This window comes from Podarcis melisellensis (genome assembly GCF_964234715.1).
Source record: "Podarcis melisellensis genome assembly, chromosome: 3".
Taxonomy (NCBI): domain Eukaryota; kingdom Metazoa; phylum Chordata; class Lepidosauria; order Squamata; family Lacertidae; genus Podarcis; species Podarcis melisellensis.
In genome coordinates this window covers 52,235,814-52,262,147 of record NC_138530.1, presented here as the reverse complement: position 1 = coordinate 52,262,147, position 26,334 = coordinate 52,235,814, and the positions used below count along the sequence as shown (strand labels likewise).

The 26,334-nt window shown below is 40.0% G+C and overlaps 1 protein-coding gene across 3 annotated transcripts in view; it reads right to left on the bottom strand.

The window, feature by feature from the left end:
• The window catches only part of PRKN (parkin RBR E3 ubiquitin protein ligase), a 604,066-nt gene that overhangs the window by 203,411 nt on the left and 374,321 nt on the right, over positions 1–26,334 (bottom strand). For all 3 annotated transcript variants that reach the window (XM_081906896.1, XM_081906894.1, XM_081906895.1), the window contains one exon: positions 18,421–18,557. In XM_081906896.1, coding sequence (XP_081763022.1) covers positions 18,421–18,557 — 137 coding nt within the window. The remainder of the gene's footprint in view (positions 1–18,420; positions 18,558–26,334) is intronic.

Genomic DNA, 26,334 nt, shown 5'->3' with positions numbered 1-26,334 from the left:
GAGAGAGAGATGGCGAACAAGCCTGATCTTGACCCTCACCAGTGTTGTAGATCTATAGTGTATAGATGGAATATCTGCATAGTGCTGTTGTCCCATCCATTTCTGGCTACCAGATGAGCATGCCTATGTAATATGCCATACACATATGGGTCAAATTCATGCTGCATTTTTACACTGTGTCATTAAAAATAAAATATATTGGAAAGGTATGTCTTTCCAATATATTTTATTTTTAATGACACGCACTGGAGTGTCATTGGTTTCTTTCAATGTCATTATTTTAAAAGATTAAAAATGGCCAATGTTTTTCTTTTTTAAAAACACAGACACCCCAAAACACACTGTTCTTTCCATCTGGTATACTTTTCACTACATAATGTAAAAGTTTGACTTCATTTTAAAAGCAGCCAATGATTAATGAGAATAATAGTTCAACAACACTGACCAAATTTCAAAAGGACGGCCAAGCATTTGTATATTGACTTGTTGCGAAATGTGAAGTGCAATCTGATTCTCTTTGTATTACTTAAATATTCCCAAAGCTTTCACATACTGACTAAAGACAGGATATAACTGGCTAGGCGAATTATTAAGCAACACATCTATACCTTGGGGAAATTTCTTTTCGTAGGATAGACTGGAAGTGCTAATTGAGTTTTATCCCCTAATAATAGGTAAAGCTAATAAGTCTGGAAAAGCTGCTGATTCCAAAGAGCTGTAAATTGGACAAGATGATATTTTTGACCTGCCAAACCTACACATGAATATCTTAGAAAATCAATACTGAAATGTCTGTCCTTTCAACTAAATTAATGGAGTCATCAATAAACCAACCATGACTGTCATAATGCAGCAGGATCTGGCATAAAATCATAACATCTATGCAGCGACTGTTATGATAGGTCACTGAGGCATTAATGCAATTGCAGCTCACTGCATCTGTTGCTATTCAGGGTAAAATTGGTTGCAGTTATGAAAATAGAGAACACAGAGTATTTAACATAATGTCAGAGAAGTTCAGTAAGTTTTGTTAATATTGGGCTTTTGACAGCTGGTGTACTCCATGTTTAGCAGATAACGGGGATTCTCCATGTCTTCTTCTCAATGTTATTAAGTATGTTACCTGAATTTTACTATTTGCAGGTGCACTTTTATGAGTGGTGAACACCAAACCCCAGTGTGATAAGTACCCTTACACAACTGTTCCAAAACCTAAGAGAAAGTATAATGATCTACTATAAATGTATTCTGCTACAGCATAGCAAGTTTCTTTGAGAATCCAATGGGTTCATCCCAGGTTTCCTTTCACTTTCCTGCAGTACCATATTCCCAAGCCTGATGCAAGGAAGCAGATGCAAAAAGCAGATGCAAGGAAAAATAAATCAAACACATATACTGGCAAGCAGTAATCAAATAATAAATTTTATTATTAGCTTATTACTATATCTGCAACCTGAATAATCAGTCTCAAAGAGCTGAGACATTCTGCCAGTATCCTTTGCCCTAACAGCTGGCCACTTGGATTGAACTGCATCTTGTAGTGCCTGACTTTGAATGGCTTTCCAACAACCATGCTCTCTCTTACTCTTGTTGGTGCTCCAAAACCCACTCACCCATTTGAGGCGCTAATGCTGCACTCTGTGGAGCTTTAAACCTGACATGACCTAAGGGATGCTCTACTAATCCCAATTTAAATGTTCTACTCAATGTAAACTTTAACTGGGGCCCAAAGCAAGTAGTGTTTCAACAACAGCAGATCTGCAACACTTTAAATCGTGCTTTAAAAACTATAGAGAGCTTTTCACCTGGCTGCTGAATCGGTATCTAATGCACACCCCTGCATTCATTTCCAAAAATACCTTCTTTTGGTAAGACCATACCTTAGAAATGCTGTATTCTTTAAAGAATCGGGCATCCTCATCTCTACAACAGGGGCACATATCATCACAAATCAAATTGCTTCAAAATCTCTTAATTTGATCTTTTCACAAAGTACAGCTGTGCTTTGTGAGACACCATATCACAGAATCCATCAGGATTTCTTATGAATGCACAGAGTAATTTTTGAGGGAGATAATATATCTGTTTATAGCCAAGGATTTCATACACTTGAGGGGTTATGCAAATGATCCTTGCCAAAGGAAAACGACCATTTGTAGAGGAGGAAGATGTGGCACGCTGACTACTATAGGGAGTGCTAAAGGACCATTAGGAAAGGGTTTTATTTGTAATAACTAGTATCTGTTTGTGTTCTTCAACAACACTTCAAAAAATTGAACTACTGACACTCCTCATGGATGCTTTCCCCAATACTTCTGCCTTTACAAACTGCTAGGAAGTATTCCAAAAATTACCCTACCACATAATCACCTTTTTGAAACTGAGACACAGTATTTTCCATGAGTGACAACTGCAAATTCAGAGACTCAACATTATCCTTCCTGTTCTGTTGTGCTGTATAGACCTGGAAATATCTTTATTCCTAAAATTTAGAAAGATATATTTTTTTTAGGTGAGAAATACCTTTACGGAATGCTTTAAAATAATTGCTATTCGTGCAGTTGGTCTTCTTTAGAAAAGAAATAATTAGATGCTGTTACAAGAGCCACTATTTCCTCAAGAGGCTAGAATGGCTTCAAGCAGTTAAAATATATGATTAAGTAGGATTCCCTCCCCTGCCCTACTAAAATGCTTATTATTTACCTTAGAGTCTCATTTCAATATACCTAGCAAAAAACTGTCTCTCTGCTAGCACTTATTACTAAATAATCTCCCATAATATCAATCCTCACTCCAGCATGATGTTACCTGGGACAATAGAACAAAATACAACTGTGCCTGGCTATTTTGCACCTTAGGCAAGGCTAAGTATTTGCACCTATCCCCCCCCATTGCTAACTTCAATTTTCAAAAACACATGTCTTGTAGAAAAAAATGAAAAGCCCCAAACTTGAAACTGCTAAATTTACTTTAAATTGCAGTAATAAGTAAGGCAATGTTTCTCAAATACAAAATAAATGTTTTAGCATGGGGATCATTTTGAGTAATCTTGTGAATTGAAATGTTAAAAGTGCAAGTCTAATAAAAGTTTCAATATCAGGCACATCAAAATTTCAACTAAGTTTGTTCTGGTTATAAGCTTTTGTGTGCATGCCCACTTCTTTAGATATACACGAAAGCTTATAGCCAGAACAAACTTAGCTGGTCTCGAAGGTGCTACTGGACAATTTTTTATTTATTTTGACTGTGTCGGTCCAACATGGCTACCTACGTGAATCAAAATTTCAGTTTGTGTGCCTTTTGCTTTGCGAATTTTATCACCAGTTCCTTCAGGTCAAGTGCTGATGCTTGGAGCTCAATATATATATAGTTGCTAAGTAAACTAGTCTCTTTTGCAACTTTGCTGAGTGTGTATACGTGTTTATTGCGTGGACAGGCGGAGTCCCCAGATCCCGAGCGGTCCCCCCATCATGTGGAATAACGACTCAAGACAACGTGCTATGGGATTAAATTGGCCACAACTTTATTAAATTTCAAATGTGGGTAGACCTTGGCTCAGGCATTGGGCGTTCTCCCTCCCCAGTCCCCAGCCGGGGACCTAGGGAGCATCAGAGTTATCTAGTGTGGGGGGGGATGGGCCGGCTCTGGAGAACATATGTTCAAGCAAAGATAGCCGCCCCCGTTACGCCGCCGCCGCAGGGGAGAGCAATGATGACCTTTCGGCGTACGGTCAAAGCCTCCCTTCAGAAACCCCTTTAACGGGGAACCCTGGTATCGCCGCCGCAAAGAGGAAAATGGACTAAAGGATTCCGCCCAAGGCCTGATACCGCCAAAGTTGTGACGTTTTGCTACGGGAAAGGTGAAACCTGCCAATGCAGGGAAATTCCTTTCCGGCCTTTTAACAGCGACCTTAACGTAGCAGCGCCCGCATACCTGTGAAGAAAAGTTAACCTGCAAAATAAGGCATTAACTGAGGGTGGGTAGGGTGGGAGAAGCTCTGGAGCCAAGTGATGATTCCCAGGTAAGATCCTCCCTCTATTGTGTGGGCAGGTAATCCCTCCCCTACCTGGCCTGGTCTCCTTGGCAATTCTTCCCCCAGGTGGGATTGGACAACTGACTGAGGCAGGCAGAGACCTCCAGGTATCCCACCTGAGGGAAGGCAAAGCCAAGCCTATGCTGATAGAGCCGCTCCAGATCTAGGGGCTGCACGCACCCACACAAAGGGCACCCCCCATTTTAAGCGGGGAGCGGTCATTAGTTTGAGTTTTTTGAGGCCTGTGCATTAGGTGGCTGCCTAGTTGGCCTAATGACAACACTGCTCCTGCAGCACCAGTCCAGCCACTACTCTATTTACCTGAAAATCTGAGCTCCCTTTTGTCTCTGACACTCTGTTAATCAACATTATGTGTGCAGAAACCAAAATGTTAAAAAGCTGTTTGTTTGTGTTACATTAGCCCACATTTGAGCTAAGTTTAATTGATAACTCTCCTGTATGTATATTTTTAAGACAGCCTTGGACACACCAAGAGGGAGTGCAAGTGTTTCATGCTTCCTTGGTTTTGACCTTCCAAAGGGGAATTTACCTGGCTGGCCTCTGTTGAATGTGAATGCTGGAGACTAGATGCACTTTGGTCTAATCCAGGGTCGATTCTTAGGTTAAATTGCACTGTTAATGCATTGTACAATGGGGAACTCATTTAGGGGAGATATGTAAGCTGCATGCACATCTTCCCTGTGAGGATTCTGCTTTGGAAAATACAGTGGCAGCATAAATAGTGGAAATGCAAGGCAATAATATATCCACTTATCTGTGTACCAAACAACATCCAGAGCCAGAATCTGTCTAAAGAAAGAAGAGAAAGCAGCATCTCAAGAATGTCACACAGAGCCAATTTCAAGGTGCTAACATCAGGCACTCCAAGTTAATCTAAGAAAGATGCTGAGTTACCACTGGATTCAAATAAAACAATATGTCAATCTGTCCTATTTTATTTATTTCACAAAATTTTGTACGCTGCTTGTTTTTTTTAAAAAAGGAAAGACAACCTCAAAATAAAACAAGAAAATTATCACTAAGAAAAATTACCAGCAATAATTTAATTCTTCTCAAAAGTTAAAATGACAATAAAACTCGCACCAACTTTATAAACATCTGGGTAGGCTTGTCTGAATAAGAATGTTTTTAGCAGGCACCAGAAGGAGTACACAGAAGGAGCTTGCCTGATATCAATAGGCAGGGGGTTCCAATGTGTAGGTGCTGCCACACTAAAAGCTCAAACTATTACAATTGTGGAATGGGTATTATGTGGCACTGTTAACAGTGCAGGTTCTGTTGATTGAAGTGTGTTCATGTTCTAAATTAGAATGGTGAATATAGCTTACTCATTCATTTGGATACTTCCGACTGAGATGGAATTGTCACATCAGAAGCATCTCCCCTGTTGCTGGAGGTGCATGTAATTTGGACCCTCCTATTATATTATATTATATTATATTATATTATATTCCATCAAATGCCTGTCAACAATTCTGTTCCAAATTCTGATGTCTTTCTTCACGCTGTTGAAAACACTTGTGTGTGTGTGTGTGCGCACGCACCCTAGTTTCAAATAAATTCATTTCATTGCTGTTCTTTTTTCTCCTTTTTTTTTCTTTTCACTTACTAAGGGGGCATTTTGGTACCCATGGAACGACAATGATCCATTTTTTCCAGTCTCTCATTGTCTGCTCTGCTTCTGAAACACACTTAGCCATATTCAACAGAGCCACTCATGAACCTGAGTACTGTACTTGCTGAACTGGAAATTAAGAAAGAGACTTTCTAAGGTACTTAAATAGTGGGCTAATGGCTCTGACGCTCATAAATCAGTATGAAGTAAGTGGAAAGCTATAGCTTCTCATTTGTATACTTGAATATGCATCTCTTTAGGAAGTTAAAATCAATGAGATTTGTCTTTCTACATGCTTTTTATTTCAAAACATTTGTCGTACATGTGTATGCAATGTGAACATTTCTCCACTAGGGGCTGCAGTGCTCTTCCAGGGACAAAGCCACATATGTCCTGATCTGAAGCCAGAACTGCTTTTCCCTTCAACATACCCAAACAGAAGCAGCTTGGGACTAAGACCAGTGCACGGAGCACTATCAATACAACCAATATGCATAGTTTATTTGTTTACTGGGTACGGAGGAAATATGTCTCATTCTTCGGTATTTCTGCTCCCAGAGCAGCTAACAAATCAGAAACAAACAATTAAACCACATATAAACAATAAAAAACCAGCAAAACAGTAAGAGCATAAAATCATAACAGCGAAATAAAACCAATTCAACCAGGATGCAGCAAACAAGGGAAGTGCTATGGGTCCCTTTTACCTCCTATGTGGGTGGAAGCCTTTCACATTTTTGATCCAATTCTAATTCCAATCAAATACAGGTGTAAACATTTCTTCCCACAACCAAGCACCCCAAGAACTGCAATCAGTGAGGATCTTTCCCACTTTTGTCTTAATTGGTGATCTTGTTGTGCTGTTATGTGGTATTCGTTTTAGTTGACTGTATTTTGCATGTCAAAAACACTACTACTGCACTATTTGTTCCAGCACTAAAAAAAGACATGGGATTTGGCAGCTGGATTGCTTTCCTGAAAGCAGTGTTCCGAAGGCAGCATGCCACAACCCAAAGGACCCTTTCCCTGGCTAGTACCTTCAACAGAGAACCTGTTGTGGTTCAACATCTACTTGGATGTAGATGTATGCAGGGGGTGCTTATCAAATTTGCAGACAACACCAAACTGGGATGGGTAGCCCATGCTGCTGAAGACAGAATCAAGCACCCAATATGACCTTAACAGATTGGAGAAATGGGCCAAAACTAACAGAATGAATGTCAATAGAAACAAATGTCAGGTGCTACAATGAGGCAGGAATAACCAGCTGCACAAATATAAGATGGGGGACACCTGACTTGCCAGTAGGAAATATGAAAAGTACCTAGGGGTCTTAGTAGACCACAAGCTTCAACAAGAGTTGACAAGAGTCAAGTGTTCTGAGCAAGGGAAGTAATGGTACCGCTCTATTCTGCCACAATTTAACAAAGATATTGACAAGGTGGAACATGTGCAGAGGAGGGTGACCAAGATGACAGAGGGTCTGGAAACCAAGCCTTATGAGGAATGGCTGGGGGAATTGAGTATGTTTAGCCTGGATAAGGAAGAATTGGTGCTCTTGAATCATGGTGCTGGAGGAGACTCTTGAGAGTCCCATGGACTGCAAGAAGATAAAACTTATCCATTCTGAAGGAAAGCAGCCCTGAGTGTTCACTGGAAGGACAGATCCTGAAGCTGAGCTCCAATACTTTGGCTACCTCATGAGAAGAGAAGACTCCCTGGAAAAGACCCTGATGTTGGGAAAGATGGAAGGCACAAGGATAAGGGGACGACAGAGGACGAGATGGTTGGACAGTGTTCTCAAAGCTACTAAAATGAGTTTGACCAAACTGTGGGAGGCAGTGGAAGACAGGAGTGCTTGGCGTGCCCTCGTCCATGGGGTCACGAAGAGTTGGACACAACTAACCGACTAAATAACAACAGAGGACTGAGACAAGATATGATAGCCAACTTCAAATATCTAAATGGCTGTCACATGGGGAATGGAGCAGGCTTGTTTTCTCTTGCTCTGGGGAACCAATAGATTCAAGTTCCAAGAAAAGAGATTCCAACTAAACATCAGAAAGAACTTTCTGACAGTAAGAACTCTTTGACAGTGGAACAGACTCCCATGAGAGGTGGTAGACTCTCCTTCCTTGGAGGTACTTTGAGATACTTTACTAGAAGTATTGATGATCTACCTCACTATAAGTTAGCTTCATAAATATATGCTGTTAACATTCCCATCCTCTTCTAGCCTGGACAGCATTTGAAACAGAAAGCTGAAAGTGAGCATTCAAATGTTTCCTCAATGTTATGTGGGACAACTCATCAATCATATTTGCTTATATTTTGGAAGAAGATGGGAAACAGTCACATAAACGGATTTTTTTACAGGCGTAAAAATGATTCAAAGTAGCTGTAAAATCATTTACTGATATCCAGCTACTTTTTGCAGTAGTTTGGCAGATTCTCTACATAAGAACAAATTTGATTTAAGATTTGTAATAAGCACTTACATCAATAAATTATAACAGATTGGTGATTAGTGGTATTATTTATATGCAATATTTTTGTACCTCTTATAATGCTGCTGTCTGCTTCACAGGGATTAATTATTTTCATAATTTTGTCTAAGTAGTAATATAGAAAATGTCAAAAAGAAAATTAGATTTTCACTTTCCAGGCACAGAAATTTAATTAAAGTCAACTCATAGTCAAAGGAGAACATTCTTCATCAGATCTGAGATGTGGCAACGATGCCATGCAAGAGACCAAAGCTCAAAAAGTAAGTCTAGGAATATTAATTGAAGGCTTACACGCCTATGCACATAGTCCAAATGGTCTCTGGAGTTTGTCTACTGGAGACAAGTTATAACTAAAAGCACCTTGTGATGGTTTTCCCAGCTGAACACTATTCCTGCTTATGGAACCCTCTCACATATGAACCATTAGGAATTCTAATAGAGGGAAGATTAGATGCCTTCATTTAAATAAATAAATTTCCAGGAGCTCACCTTAAGTTAGAAAATGGAGATGGTAATTTAACTGTACATAAAGACACCTTCATTAAAAGCCAGCAAATTAAAGAAGGCAAATTAAAACCTGAGTCTGAATGGATGACTTTTTATGGTTGTGTATATCATTTATTTAAGTATTAACATCCCACTCTCCTGCTTAAAGCTTCTAAGCTTCTACAAAGTGGTTTACATAAAACATAACCAAACCAATATAAATACAACGTAAACAGTCATAAAACCATGTGAATTATTAAACACATTTAAAACATTAAATAAAATAGCAGCATAAAAACATCCTGATTGAGACCAGTAAGGATAAAACACAGAACAATAGTTTTTTTTTAAAAAAAAACAGATGGGTGTCAGCATCTGAAAGCAGACTGAAAGACATAAGTTTTTAAGGCTCATTTAAAATGATATAAAGAGGGGGCCAAAGACTATGGGGATAAGTTCCATTAAGATGTGTCACCACTGAAATGTCCATGCCATTTTTTGCCCACCACTCTAACTATTTTGGGGCAGGGTGTGTGTGTGTGTGTGTGTGAGGAAACACAAATGTGGTGGGGGGTAGAAATCTCTCTTCTATTCACTTGTTTTAATTTGCCAGCAATTGCCATTTTAGATGAGCTGTAAGCAGCATTCTATAGGCAACTAAAACTAGTTTGATTCGCTGCCCTCAAAACTGTGCTTTTCTTTGCTTTTTATCCATGTGAACCAATTTAGTATATCATTGCAAGTAAGTGAACAAAATAAATTCAAGAAAATGTAGTTACTACATTGGGCGAATTTGCTCATTAATAGCTGCTTCTTCTCGAAGCATATTTTCCTTCTGCTTTTATGTTTCCCACAATGCCCATTATTTAAGCTGTTTTAAATAAAATGATGCAAAAAATATTTATATGCCATTAAAAACTTCTCTCTTTCTTTCTTTCTTCCTTTCTTTTTAAAAAACCCCACTAATGCAAAATGGACAGTATGACCATTTAAATTATTTCCAGTCTAGTCTAGTGTTCTTGTCCATGTGCTGAAAAACAGATAAACTCTGGATTTATACTACTGAACAGTTTCTTTTTCATCATATTGAAGCATATTCAAGAGAACATGAACCACAGAAGAATTACAAGGGACTTCGTGATTAAAAATATCTTTTTAAAATGAGCATATAAACCAGGCCTGCATATACCATAGCCTGTGCCTTATCTAATGAAACACAGCCTATTATCCATGCATTTTGCTATGCCAGATATTTGACAGCCCCCCTCCCATAACTTTATGAATCTCATACATGAAACAAAAATGGAGCTTATTGAGTCCCTTTTGGGCCACCATACATGGCTGGTGGGCTATCTTCAGTTTGATTAAAAGGGAGAGTGAAAACCACATAGAAAACACGTTAGGATACCTTCTGAATCCAAACTGTTTTTTGCAATTTGTTTATAGTGTTATTTTAATTTTAATGCATTTTTTATTATTGTGAGCTACCTGGGCTCTCTTTGGAGAGGAAGGGTGGACTGTAAAGTTGAAATAATACATAAATAAGGAGGTTGTACTATCTGAACTCAGCTCTGGGCAGCCTCCCTGTCTGAGAAAGGTCACGCAGAGAGGTTTTGAAGGTGCAGATATAAAATGCTCAAAGGGATACTTTGAAGGCAGACATTGGGGCCAATCTCTGCCTTAAAATCTCACCCTTCTCAGCCAGGAGATTGCTCAGGTCTGAGGTAAGGATGGGGAGAAATTCAATTCAGTTCACATTGTATACCAACACTAAAATGTTGAATTTTCACACACACACACACACACACACTCAAACTGCTGTGGAAATGGGATGACTTAAATTTAAGACATCAAAAGTAAGAGACAGAGAAGCACTGAAATTGACCATATTCACAAATACCCAATCCAAGGAGGGATGCACTGAGAAACCAGGGGAACATTATTGCAGATTTGTTTGGATGAAAGGAGATAGTCACACACAGATTTTGACACATGCATAGTTCTGTTTCAGCTGTTTTGTGAGGATTTTGCCCACTTTTTGGTATTTCTGCAAAGCTCTTGTTTCTCCCAAACATGTTCCTACTTCCCTCTTGTGTGTGACTGGTGTCATTTCGGTTGGGTAAGCATCAACCCTCACCCCTGAACACTGGAAAGAATGGGAAATCTGTCAGGAAGAAAGCTAAAAACCCTTTTGCATCCATTTAATCCTGAACAGTTATATAGGTGAGGAGTGTGTACCAATGATTTAAATACGAAGGTTGAAGAGTTAAGGTTACTCAGCAATGGGCCCGCAGTGTATTGACTCAGCTGCAAACCTATTGATGACTAACTGTTTTCTGCCATGGGAATGCAGTATCCATGCCTCTGATCCCACAGCCACCATGCATTAGGAACTGTATGTGGCACCATGCATTTTAATTTCCACTTTCCCTCATTGGCTTTGCTATATCCTATCAGCTCAGGCTACTTTACCTCTCAATTCTTCTGGCAGTGAAACTGCCCAATATATGAGGTCCTTATGTAAGATGGTGAAAAATTGAGGATGGCAATTATTGGACTGAATCCAAAGACAGCTCCTGTGATACGACCAGGGGCTTGAGAACCCACCACCAATTATAACTTGTTGTTACAGGATACTCACATAGGAACCAATTCCCAGGAGTCTTCTTATATTGCTCTTAAAGAAGTGTGTGTGCCGCCCCCTCACAATTTTTAATAATAGTCCCAACAGCAACTAGAGGTAACTTTATTTATCTGTGATAATATAGAGATCACCTCAAGATACAAAAAGCATTTTACAGTTCTGATGGGAATAGCTTCTTTTTCTCCGATCTATTTAGAATATGTCACAAAATATGATGAACTCTTCAGGCGTAAATGGACGTAGAGCCATTTTTGCAAAATGCTTGCAGCAATGTAAAAGCTTGCAATTCTTAGCCTCACCATTCTTCTCTTGGCATTCCTGCTCCATGACATGTTTATACTCCCTTGTGGGCTATAACCCCACATAGTTATCATCCTTCCCCCTCCCCTTTTTAATGGAAAGTGGTAGGGTTCATGTTAAAATACGCTGTGTGGTTTTCTGTAAGTGTCATTTTTTTTCAGATGAAATTTCAGTGCCCTTTCTACTAGCTAAATAACCATAAATGTGCTTTCATGCATATGCAAGCCTATCCCTCTAAGCACCTTATTAATTATTTCAAAGATATTTAGAGGTCAGTACTCATGGAAATATCTATGCATGAAGACTCATTAATTCAAGACACCATAAAGAGAAATGGGATAGAGTTTAGTTACCATAAGACGAGAAAACTATTTTGTAGGGGGTTTTGCTCCTAGGTGCAAAGTCTCAGTATCTACACACAGAATGGGTTTAAATCATAGCTCTGTTTTAAATAATCAGACCAGCTATTGTAAAATATTGGTGTTCCAGCAAGTAGAAGCCCTGACATCTGAATTGAATTCTGAATTGACATGCTTTACACATGGAAGATTGTGGGTTCAGTCCTGGTATCACACATCAACAGAGTCAGAGAGCAGGTGATGGGAAACACCCCTCTCTGCTTGATACCATGGAAAGCCTCTGCCAGTCAGAGTAGACAATAGTAGGCTAGAAGGATAATAAGTATAAAGCAGCATCTTATGTCCTCATAAATTCTAAACAATCCTTGCTGGACTATCTATAGAAAACAACCCTACACCAGGTAGTATTTTTCTAGGCAATCTATCAGTTTGTAACTTAGATCTCCAGATTCAGGTATGCCAGTTATGGAGCACAGCGCACGCGTGCACACACACACACGCACACATCACATTACATTCGTCGTAAGGGATTTGTGGTGATACTGAAGCCTCTGGCAATTATTGCTTCAGCTGTCCTAATGTCACAAATAGTGGAGCAGGCAGAGGATGTTCAGCCAATGGCAGCCAAAAGGCCCAGGAAAGAATGAAAGCCGGAGCGAGGGAGGCTAACAGTGAGAAGGGGCAGAGTAATGTGCGCATAGTGAAGGAAAGTAGATTGGGAAACTGGTATTCACATATTAATCTGAAATAACATGAGAAGTATTTGTTCTCTGGCCTCTAATCTATGGTTGCTTCCAAAGGAGACATCTACTGTGGAACAGTCATGTTCCCCCTACCCACTCACTTTTAATAGGGCATCTACATGACACAGTGATCACAACATTTCATAGCTGTCAACTTACAGATTTGAAAATAAGGGACCAGCAGCCTTGAAAATAAGGGACCAGCAGCCAAAATAAGGGACTTGCAGCCTCACCTGTTCCAGGCACTCCAGTCTTCCTGTCCTCCTGCAGTCTGGTGAAACTCATGCTGGTAGCTTCGAGAACACTGTCCAACCAACTTTGTAACCAGAGGTTCAACTGACAAGGCCTATGCAGCCTCAACTTAAGATGGCTCCCCGGCCTGGCTTTGCACTGCAAAGTTTGCAGCAGCACGTGCAACAAAATGGCGTCCAGCATTCAAAAAACCCCTCAGCTTGCATTAACTAGCCACACACAAGGCATGCAAGCTCCACCCCCCAGTCGTTGTTAGACTTCTTATTGGGTGAGCAACACAGCCAAGCAACACAGTTGGAGCATCCCTCCTCCCTGGCCAGCAGGGAGAGGGGCTGCTTCCTTTGAAATTTAAGGGACATCATTTAATGGACATTTAAGGGACATCCATTAATAAGGGACAGCAGCGGGACATGGCGCTGGAATAAGGGACTGTCCCTTCAAATAAGGGACACTTGACAGCTATGCAACATTTTCCCGCTGTTCAGCTTTCTTTCTAAAACACATACATCACACAGCTGTTCAACAGGTTGTTTGGCCAATCATTGCTTCATAAAAAGAATAAATAAATGTTCTCTATGATGTCTTTCCTTTCTAAGAATCAGCTTAATCACTTTAATCCTTCCTCTTCCAAATATCATCATTATCTTTATATCCATTTTCTTTTTCCTTCCTAAACTGAAGCTAATAGGTAACAGGATCATGCTTGGAAACGCAGCAAGGGGGAGTATTCTACATTTTCTCCACACATAATCGGGGAAACTGCTTTGAGTAGTATTTTTTACAACCAAGTGGTGTATAAACTTTATGAAATAAATAAACATAGTTGTCCCAATGAAAATTACTGCACTCCCCTCACATTTGGAGCAGGGGGATATGGTCTGTCCACTTGGTGACAGATTCTAGAAGTCTGAAAAAAGAGTTGCTATTCCATTTCCATCTTAAAGCAGAACCAAAATGACTGTGTGCTACTAAATCATCCATGTCTGGAAGCACCCTATGTGTAATGACCCTGCCATTAAGGCACACAGGTTACAAAATTGATTTGAAAAATGCTATTTGTACAAAATACATTTTTCACTACATATTTCATGCTCAAACTACTATGCATCTATGAAACACATCTCTGTTCTCAGTTACAGCGATGCAATGAATTAAATCCTGTTCTTTTCCTGAATAGTTTTTGACCTCTAGATTTATCCAGATATGTATACAGTCATGGTAAAAAGCAAGTTCACCCTCCTGGAATTCCGTGGTTTTACATACAAAGACATAATAACAATCATCTGTTCCTTACCAGGTCTTAAAATTAGGTAAATAAAACCTCAGATTAACAATAACACATGGCATATTACACTGTGTCATGATTTATTTAGCAGAAATAAAGTAAAAATTGAAAAGTCATGTGTGAAAAACTAAGGACACCCTATGATTCAATAGCTTGTAGAACCACTTTAAGCAGTAGTAAAGGGACCCGCTGACAGACAACTCTGGGGTTGCGGTGCTCATCTCACCTTACTAGCCAAGGGAGCCAGCGAACAGCTTCCGGGTCATGTGGCCAGCATGACTAAGCCACTTCTGGCAAAGCAGAACAGCGCTCAGAAATGCCATTTACCTTCCCGCCGGAGCAGTACCTATTTATCTACTTGCACTTTGACATTGTTGTGGAGGAATTTTGGCCCATTCTTCTTAATAACGTTGCTTCAGTTCATTGAGGTTTGCTGGCATTTGTTTATGCACAGCTCTCTTAAGAGAGAGATGCACAGCATTTCAGTTGGGCTGAGATCTGGATTTTGATTGGGCCATTGCAACACCTTGATTCTGTTCTTTTTCAGTCATTCTGTTGGTGTGCTTGGAATCCTTGTCCTGTTGCATGACCCAATTTTGGCCAAGCTTCAGCTGTTGGGCAGATGGCCACACATTTGACTATAGAATAATTTGGTATAGAGAGGAGTTCATGGTCAGCTCAATGACTGCAAGATTCTCAGGTCCCGTGGCTGCAAAACACGCCCAAATCATCACCCCTCCACCACTGTGCCTGACAGTTGGTATGAGGTGCTTGTGCTGATATGCTGTGTTCGGTTTTTGCTAAATGTAGTGTTGTGCATTATGGCCAAACATCTCCACTTTGGTCTCATTCTGTCCAAAGGACGTTGTTCCAGAAGCCTTGTGGTTTGTTCAGATGCAACTTTGCAAACCAAAGCTGTGCTGCCATGTTCTTTTTAGAGAGACGAGGCTTTCTCCTGGAAACCCTTCAAAACAAACTGTACTTGTTCAGTTTTTTTCTCATTGCACTGTCATGAACTTTAACATTTAACATGCTAACTGAGGCCTGTAGAGCCTGAGATGTAACTCCCCCCCCCCCCATTTCTCCAAGCATTGCACTGTCTGACCTTGGGGTGAATTTGTTGGGACGTCCACTCCTGAGAAGACTGGCAACTGCCTTGAATGTTTCCCACTTCTGAATAATCTTTCTCACTGTAGAATGATGGACTTAAAATTGGTTGGAGGTGGCCTAGAACCCTTCCTAGTTTCATGGGCAGCAGCACTTGCTTCCCTAAGAGCATTGTGTGGTCTTTCCTCCTTGGCATTGTGTTAAAACACATCTGAATGCTCCAGACTAGCAAATTACGGAAACTTTGGCTTTAATAGAGCTGGGCACACTTGCTGATGATCAATTAAGCAAGGACATTTGATTAGCAGCCGCTGTCCACTACTTAGCCTATTAATTCCTATGGAAGCAGTAGGGGTATACTTAGTTTTTTCAGACATGATTTCTCCATCTTGGCTTTATTTCTGTTAAATAAATCATGACATGGTATAATATGTCATATGTCGTTGTTCATCTGAGGTTGTATTTACCTAATTTTAAGACTTACTAAGGAACAAATGATTGCTATATGTAAAACCACAGAATTCAAAGAGGGTGCACTTTCTTTTCCCCATGACAGTGTATCTCCAGCAAGATCTGATCATTCCCTTGATAGCATCAAAAACAGAGAGTCAAATGTTAATGGAAACCGCTGGCTATGATAATGATGTTATATAATTTCCCCAAAATAACAACACCAGAATGAACAGTGTTAATTTTAACATTTAAGCAATCTAAACAAAGCTGATACTTTGCCTCCTGTATTTGCACCCATATGCACTGAAGAGAACGGAGGAATATTAATTTTTAGCATTTCTGGGACCAACCTCAGTGACACCAGTAAGACTTATCAGCGGCTTGACTGGAGCTGAAGTAACCCTATTTTTAATTCAAACAGATCTATAAAGTAATGTCCAGAATACAACAAAACTGTTTTTGTACTGTAAACTGCCCTGTGACCCTTGAATGAAGGGTGTTATATAAATTTCAACAACAACCATGGTGTCAGTGTTTCTAAGGAGTAAGATCACAGTATACCCTGAGACCTGCGGGTAAAGGGTGGTATACAAACAACAACAAGTATGAATAACAAACTAATTTTAGAGGGGGTTTTATTGACACACTACAATCCTATATTCAACTGCTCAGAAGTAATGGAAATGAAAAGTCTTCACTATGGAACAATCAGTTCTGTTGGGTCTGTCTTCAGCTTCACCCCGCAGCTGAATAATGTTAACAATGGTGCATTTTGACATATGCTCTTTAGAAAGATATTGGTTTATATTTCCCACAAAAGAAGCCACGTGGAAGCAAAAAGATAAATTAGTCTCAGTTACTTTGCTAAGCATCAATCTATTGTGTCAACGACACCTTTTTTTTAAAGGAAAGCAGCAATTGAAAAATTCAGCCAGGAACAGAAGAGTGGCAGAGTGGGCTTAACTCTTTCCCCTTCTGTTGCTTGTCCACACAAAATATCCCCACAGCTGTCTAGTTTTGTGCCTGAAGAGAAAAAATATGAGGTCCCCATATATTTTATTCTGAAGGTGGGCTAAACAGGGGTAGGGCAGTATTTCTAGCAAACATACTTCAGAAGGAAAAGTGGGGTAAGCAGTTGCTTCACCGGTAGTTCCTAGACTTTCAATCACAGATCTATAAGACTGTTTTTCTTTATTCCTTTTTAAATGATGGAAAGTGTCCTGGAACTCAGTGTCACATCTAGTTAAACCCACAGCAGATGATATGCATGGGCTGAGACATAGCTGAGGCTAAATTACTACTTAACAAGCTGAGAATAAAAAACGTAAAGCAAAAAATAAAATAAAAAATCCATAGATTGCTGGAGTATGTCAATAAATCCAATAAATGAATACTGATATCTTTATCAAGAAATATTTTGTCCCAAAGTAGTAGCCAACTAAACAGAGCAAAAGGACCAGAACTAAAATATGAATAGCAACAATGATGACAACAAAAATTTCAATTAAAAGTGCAATGCATTGACTCTTTAATGTCATGAAGTAATTTCCCAGTGAGTCCCAAACCATTTTAATAGTAGTGTCAGCTTGAAACTTAGCATGGGGAAGAAAATCCCAATGACTTCTCCTCTGCTGCAGTGGTTAAAATAGGATAACCACTAAATAATTGGAATTTGATGAACTGTACATGTATTTCCTGGAAGCTGATGCCTAAGGTGGGAACTCTTCTGATAAATGTTAGAATGAGCCTGCTTGAAATTCAACCATGGCCATTACTAACATGAGTGGAGATAATGAAAATAAACAGAAAACATTACACCTCTCCTGGATCCAATACTTCTAAGAAACAGGATGGAAATCCATTGCCAGAAGTGGCTCATCCAGCATTAAATAAATTATTTGGATTGCCATGCTCACTGTGTCACAAAAACATGGATATGGCATGGTACTGCCAGCAAATTTGACACCTGAGAGCAAGAAAGAAAATTAGCTGTTTTGCAATTTTCGTTGTTCAACAATCATCAACCATTTTTGATGCCTCTAATCCACATTTCTCTCCCTAGTCAAGCAGAAAGGATACTCAACCTAACAAATGCTGCGGGTGATCTGCCATGCACTCAACACAGTGGTAATTAACAGAGATAACTTCACCAGCCAGGAAGGTTATTTGAAATTCCTGTTACATACTTTTCCTATTAGCTGTTGAAGATAGGCCAATGAAGTTAACAACTTATTTGACTCTAAAGAAGACATGTGGAGGTCATTCAGCTTTTCTTTTCTATTTTTCCCCCCTGCAGTTTATAGCTATCATCATTTAACACTTGATGATGATGAAATACTAATGTGAAAAAATATGTATGCATATGCTTATAAAAGAAATGCCCTTTAGAACCAAGATATAGCACTGCAAAGGCAGAACAGGACTAGAGGAGTTTTTCTGAAACCAATAGGCAGTCCATCAAAAGAAGCAAACGCTAAGACAAATCATTATTCCATGATTATTATTATTTTTTTTAAAAAAAACTGAGTGACAGATATTTGTTCTTTGAGCTAGTAATTCCTGCCTACTATTTAAGCCAAGTAATATGAGAGGGGGAAAATATTGGATGAACTTACCCACACATGGGAGGGAGTAGCCAAGGTCAGGGTCATGGATAAACTGGCGATTGTTCAGCATAGTGACACAGTATAAATGAAAACAGTCCAGGCAAATGACATGGCGATGTATGCACTGGAATACCAACACGGGGCTCCTAAAAGGAAAGGGAAGAAAGGATAAAGCAGTTTGTCTTTATTATGTCATGCTATTCCTATATAGCTTTGCTTCATGCTAGCAGTCTTCTATGCTTTATATGGAACATACAAAGACACAACATCTGCCTAGAGCGGACTTACATCCCAAGACCTCTCAGATCTGCTACATCAGCATGCTAGCACTGAGGATAAGGCTTACCAATGGCTGTACAGGATTATCGCGAGACGTGATGACACTGATTTTTAGGACTGTAATTAAATTAAGACAGACTGCACAGAGAGGTGAATAATTTAATAGCAGGGACTGGAAGGTAGTGGGGGGAGAAAGAACGCCAATATGTAATTCAGTCTCCATCAATAACATCCTACATGTTTCTGAGGATTGGAGAGGGGACATAAACCACAGAGTCATTGGTGATATTATCCATAATTCCAAAAACAGTTTTGCGCTGCATAATTCAACTTGAGCAGAATTACTGTATTGGCCCGAATATAAGCCACACCTTTAAAATTCAAGGGGGAACAAGAAAAAAAGACAATACCCAAGCATAAGCTGCTCCCTTAAAATTCTGCAGGCACTCACACCTGTTCTGTTTTACCATATGTCTGTTTCAGCAGTGATATCGTAAAAGCCATTTTTTGTAAGGTTGCGGATTTAAGCCGCATTTTAACTTTTCGCGGTCAGAATTTGGGGGGAAAGTGAGGCTTATATTCAGGCCAATACGGTATATGGAATTAAGACCATTGAAAGCTCTTTCTAGAGATTCATTATAATGATAATAAGCACATCTCAATTGGGGGGGGGCATGCTGCCAAGATGCTATCCCCCCCATCCCCCACAATCATTAGCCTTAGGATGAATGAACAGCTGCACAAGTGGAACACAACAGTCTCATTCCAACCATACATCTAAAGCATGGCTTTCCTCCCCGGGGGAACAATAATGTATTAAGGATGCTGGAAATTGGAGCTCTGTTAGGGGGAAACTACAATTCCCAGGATTCTTTGCAGGAAGCCATCTACTTTAAAGCTATGGTGTTGGCCTACTTTGACATAATCCCTACACTGGTACAACACTGCAATTTCACATCCATGGCAACACATTGTCTATTCTTCCACCCTTTCAATATGGTGACCTAGCTTCAGAACCTTCACTGACCAAACAGCTTGCAGCAGTTTCTGCCATTAACAGGACACAGGATAAGAGTCTTCTTTGCCACAAACCCCATAATGTAAGTGTGCTCCCACCCTTCACTAGGAAAGGCAGTAAGAAACACAGCTACTTTTATTGATGGACACCAAGCACTGCATGCCACTGATTGCCTTGCTGGTCAAACATTCATGATCCATTATTCATTTCAGGATGAAAATAAAGGCCTGTGACAGCAAAACAAACAGCAGCTGCAGACAGAGTTGCAATGTAATGCCATGCTTTGGATCTGTCAGTATATGGTCTTAATGTGAATACCATGTCCCATAATAACTGCATCTCCAAATATAGGCACCAGAGATATTACTCTAGCAAGCAATTTGGGGGCCTGGCCATAGCATCACTAATGAAAAACACATTACTTATCTTAAGGGGTCAGGATAAACAGTTTCTCCTCAACCAGGCATTTGGCTGATTTACATTCTATGATTTTTAAAACGTGTTTATGAGAGCGGGGTTATTGTTTTGTTCTTGTTTCTGTTTCATTGTGTAATTTGTATTCTCATTTTGTATTTATCTCTTGTGAACTGCCCTAGGATCTTTGGGTGAAGGGATATATATATATATATATATATATATATATATATATATATATATGCAGGTTTTGGTGTCCTCGGGTGTCTTTCCGTGTAAAAGTTGGGGTGTCTAGGCGACGTTTCGACGAGGTCTCACTCGTCATCTTCAGGCTGGTGCTTTCGGCTTCTTGTTACTGGAACAGAGCAGGATCTCAGTGTTTGAGTTCCTATAAATACTGTTGAGGGGGTGTGGTGTATAGCCTCCAATGTTCTGGGCAGGCTATACACCACACCCCCTCAACAGTATTTATAGGAACTCAAACACTGAGATCCTGCTCTGTTCCAGTAACAAGAAGCCGAAAGCACCAGCCTGAAGATGATGAGTGAGACCTCGTCGAAACGTCGCCTAGACACCCCAACTTTTACACGGGAAGACACCCGAGGACACCAAAACCTGCATTCCTGTACCCGTGAAAATCTACGAAAGCATATATATATATATATATATATATATATATATATATATATATGGGGCAGTCTGTCAACCAACCAACCAACCAACCAACCAGGGACATCCTCTCTCAGCTTAGTCCCAAAGGACACCTAGTCACAGATAGTGGCATTTGCAGCTTCTACCCATTAGGTTCCACTGTCCCCAGCCAGTCATCCAAGATGCACAGAGGCATGTATGGCCACCAATGGCATGCAGACCACAACTAAAACCTACAACAACAGCAGTGACAAGCTGAAAAGCAACTCTTCATGTGAAGCATTGCCATCTTTTTTGCCCTCCCAAGGCATCAGTACCTCAAGTGTGACTTGGAAAAAGCTGCATCTGCTCTCTGCCCCCCACCCCACCCTGGTATTTCATGCAGGTTTCAAAGGTATGGCTGGTCTCTTCATGCAAAGCTAATGTACGTGTTTCGTCATTGTGTGTGCTTGTTTTCTCCTGCTCTGGAGGGTAGGACTCAAACCAATGGCTTCAAGTCAAAAGAGAGGAGAATCCACTAAACATAAGGAAAATCTTTCTGACAGTAAGCTGCTCAACAGTGGAACTGTCTCCCTCAGGAGGTTGTGGACTCTCTTTCCTTGGAGCTTTTTAAGCAGAGGTTGGATGGCCATCGGTCTTGGATGCTTCAGCTGAGATTCCTGAATTGCAAGGGGCTGGGACTAGATGACCCTTGGAGCCCCTTCCAGCTCTATGAGTCTATGATTCTAAGTGGCAGTGCATCCAAGAGGAAGCTACACAATGGCACAATGGCATGTGTCCTGCCATATAATGGAAAGTAGCAATCATTGTCATTAGGGATGACCTGCTCAAGTCTTTCACTTCCTTTCAAGAATAAACTTATCAGCCACTCAATAAATTAAAACACCCAGGTATAATGTGGAAGTCACCATATGGGGTAATATCCGAATTACACTTAACTTGCAAGTCCCCCTTATTTCAGTGTGTGTCCTTTTGTCTTCAGTGAAGCGAAATATTCCGTGCATAATCTTCTTTCAAAATATCCTTAAAAAGCCTCCTACACTGTAGATTTCAAGGTAGTGTGTTGGTACCATTAAAAATATAATCTCAGTGTTTTAAGGGATTTTCGCAGAATAAAGCAGCTTACAAACTGAATTAAATAAAACCTCCCCACTACTAATCCTTATTAGTTGACCACTTGCTGTTCTGATCTATATAAAAAAAGAGGCAGGCAGCAGACAGAATACTCTGCAGATCTCAGAAACTGTAGTTAATGTAGTCCCTGAAGAACCGAGGCTGCAATCCTGCTGCATTCACTTACTGGGTGCAGATGCCATTAAACTCAGTGGGGCTGACTTCCAAGCACACAGGTTCAGGACTGCATAAGAACAGCCACTATCATACTTGTGGGTTTTAATCAATCACAGGCGGGGGCCCGTTATAACTCTGCCAACAGTTCAAATGCTTCCAGCTATGCCCTCAAACACACTTAGGCTGAAATCATGTCTACTCAGAAGTAGGTCCAATTGAATTCAGTGGGGCTTACTTCAGTCCCAGGTAAGTGAGGTTAGGATTGCAGCCTTCACTTCTTCTTTCTACCTAAAGTTGACTGAAAGTGGAGCAGGTATACATGTATAGCCTAGTTTTGACACAGGGCCTTCATCCCATCTTGTGGTTTTCTATGACGACAGACAATTATGTGCAAAGAAAAAAGAAGAAGAAAGCCTGTGAATGAAGGGTAGGCTGCGGACAGGGCCTTCCACCAAAATCACCACCACCTCCTGTACTCAATATTACATTTGCTTGTGTTAACAAGGCTTTTGCGAAAGAAACAGTTCACGTTTGCTTAATCTACTTAGGAAATGGAATGAAGAGAGCCTTCTTCTCACAGGTAATATGTTGAGGCATTTGCAGTCCTCAGCTAGGAACACAACTGGAAGAAATGCCTGACATAGAGGTACATACACTGCAGCTGTTGGTTGAACGCACTCAACAAACTCCCCATAAGGTTCCCATCTCACCAGCCCAACATGCAGAGCTGGGCACAGGAGAGGATGAATAGTGCAGTGCTTCTTACCTAGCCAACAAAACATCTATTGGGTTGTTTTAGTAGCATTCTAACTCCCTGCAGAAACAATTCCTCAGTAGCAAGGGATAGTTCTTTTAAGCAGGTGAGCAAATAGACCTACCTGATTAAGACAGGAAGGGAGGGGCTGTAGTTCAGAGATGAAACATATTCTCTGCATGCAAAAGGTCCAGGTTCAAACCACTGGCCCAAGAATCTCCAAGAAAGGCAGGGAAAGACCTTATCAGAAACAGATGCTGGAGAGATGTTGCCAGTCAGTGCTGACAATACTGAGCTAGATGATGCAAGGGTGGCATAAAGAAGCTTCCTATGAAATACACACACTACCTCTGTTTTAGTTTTTCGAAAGCAAATTTGTATCATTTTCAGGGGAATCTAACCTGAGACCCCTGACTGTCCATTACCCCTACTACTAAAACGATTGTTGTACCTTGACAAAGAAAAGGGGAGAGGTAAAACTCAGTACCCGTGTTTCCTCCCCATCCCTTTATACTATCAGTATGGACTTGATGGGAAATCAATTAAAAAGAAGCTGTGGTGGGAGGTATTATAATTCTGTACATCTTTCCTCCCCCAGCCCTGGCCCTCAGCTGAGGAACAGCAAGCCATGGATAATACACTGCTGCTACAGAATCCTGGCTAAACGGAGAAAGATATGAAGACTGATCTTGTTTAGATAAGAGCCCCACTGGGAAATAAATTGTTTGAGTATATCTCAAAATCTTGTGACAGGTGTTATTAATGTATTGAGAGACAGTCCAGTGGCTAGGAATGCAAGAAGCTTTTTAGCATATGGAATTACCTGCAGACACAATAGAGGATTGCAAAGCTACATCTTTCACTGCCTGCTTATGAAAACCTTGAGTTAGCTTGCTCGCCTGTTAGTCCATTACCTTCAGTTTCGGTGAAGGGATGGGGTGGGTGAGAGAGACCAAGCAATCTGAGGTTAAAGAGAATGTCACATTAAAAATCAGCAAGTTGACATCACTATTCTGAAATGCTTCAGAAGTAGCTAAAGCCTGCAAATATTCGTAAAGGAGAAAAAAATGTGATTGAACCTGTGAAAATCCCTGGGGTTATTTGTAGGTGACGATTGGATTTTTCTCACCCCTCTATCAAATATCTTAACCAAATAATAATAAAAAAGAGGGATATGTCTATATGGTTGACTCTCAAGGATTACATTCAGTGAGGCAGAAATAGACATATAGAGTCTGTTGCTGTGGAATAAATAAATGTGCTGCTGCTCATCCTTCGCCCAAGAGGGCTATATTTATTATAAAATGCCCAAGAGTTTCCCATTAACGTATTTTTTATTGGTTTTAGCAATCTTCTCCTAGCTTCAAAAGCTTTCCATATAAGCACCATAAAATCGTTTTCAATTTTGGAGGATCTCTATACTCTTCCAAAACAATTTTATCTGTTAACATCCACAGGAGGTTAGTAAGCATTTTTCAAGATGAGACACATCACTGGAAATAAATCTGCAAATGAACAAATACACCCAAACTCCAGAAAATCAAGGACGCTATGTTCACACATATAACCCCAAAATCACATTTGTTAACCTCAAAATCAGATTTATCACCACCAAATCAGATATATGATAAACATTCAACAGAGGATTCATTCTCTCATACTTGATAGAGAAGAAAGGCCGGTGTAGCAATAGCGAAAGTTAAAATTTTATTTCTCCCATAGCAATTTACATGATCATGGTAATTGTTTATATAGCCCAACTTCATTCTTTATCATTGCTCAGTGATACCTGAAGGCAGCTTTCACCTAAACACCCAGTCCCCCCCCCCTTTGGACCAGGCCAGACACTATCTGTGCAAATTTACTGCCATTAAAGTAAGATTAGCTAGTGTGTGACCTGCCAAATGGTGCTCCCAGCATTCCAGACCATAACAACACCTGAACACTACAGTTTTCTCATACTTGCACTAAAGAAATTACCTCTTAGCTCTCTGAATATTAAGGAAGTTTCCCATAACCATGAGAGTTTAACCTATGATTTTAACAATTAGAAGCATAATATAAAATATTATTTATATACTGCTTAATGCCCAGATAGCTTCTAAGCAGCTTACAAAACATGAAAACCAATTGCACAGTGCTAAGGACAGGATAATTAAAAAATACACCATAATTCAAATACACAATACAACAATTGCATGAAAACATTAAAATATAATGTTCATTACTAAAATATACAATAAAAAATCACAGCACAACAATTAAAACAGGAAACATGAGATCAAGGGGATGCCTTTGGTAAAGAGGTGCATCTTTAACAACAAGTAGAATGCCACTACAAAGATGAATTTCCACATGTATTCTAAAGCAGTATAGTCTCATGAAGACTTCATCTGCTCTATTTATGAATGTCTAAATCAGTTTCATACAACACAGGAACCAAATGCTCAGTGAATTTCTCAAAATAGCAGCCACATTCCACACAGATGGGGTGTTTCAAAATCATAAGACTTAATGTCCCCGCCTTTTCCATTGCTATCTCACAGAGGAATCCTGAAAAGCCATTCTCCAAAATAATCCTATTTATTTCACTGGGATTACTTCAGGGTAAGCAAACCAAAGAACACAGCCTAAATCTGTAAAATTGCACATCTGACAAACTACACAACTGTGAGATGTTCTGCTAAAAATAGTATTCATTTTGTGAGTTTGGCCTCGTACCATCTGACACATCTTCATAAATGGGAGATGATGAACAGCTCAGAACAGCTGTAAGCTAACCTACATTTACTTACAGTGCTGTTTTTAAAGGGGGGGGGGTACATTTTGCTTATGTACATCTGTTCAGAGGATAGGGAACGAATTACCAGCTCACCATTCAAGTTATATCTGACCAACCTTTCCTTTTCACATGCCAGTGATAGCTCATAAAAGCACATGGGACTCCAGTTACAAATATATGACAGAAATCATGACAATATACAAAAGAAGACAGGGCCCTGTAACTTTGTTGTATGCAAGAGAAAATTTCAGCATGACAGACCCTCCAAGTGTCCCTATCTTCTAGGGACATCCCTGATTTAGAGAAGCCATCCTGGTTTCCGATTTGATCCTGCAATGTCCCGCTTTTCCTTAGGAGGTCCCTATTTTCGCTGGATAAATGTTGGAGGGTGTTAAACATGTCTGGAAGCCTACAGAGAGTAAAGCAGCATGGTGCAGAGGTTGGAAGTGCGGAAGTGGTGGCCAAGGCCAGGGTTAAGCATGTTCACTACAAATTGTTCCCACCTATAGCTACTACTAACAATAGAAGAAGCACTCATCAGGGTTTTATTACATATGTTTGCATTCACTGTCTAGTTGAGCCCTTAGATTCCAAGGATTTTCACAGCAGCAGAAGTGTGTGGATGAAACTTTATCTTTTAACTGAAAGGCAAGGTGAATTATGTAACTGCTCTGTTCCTTGGAGAAGTTTTACCAAAGCAGATACTGGCACTTTGTCTTTTACAGACAAACTTTA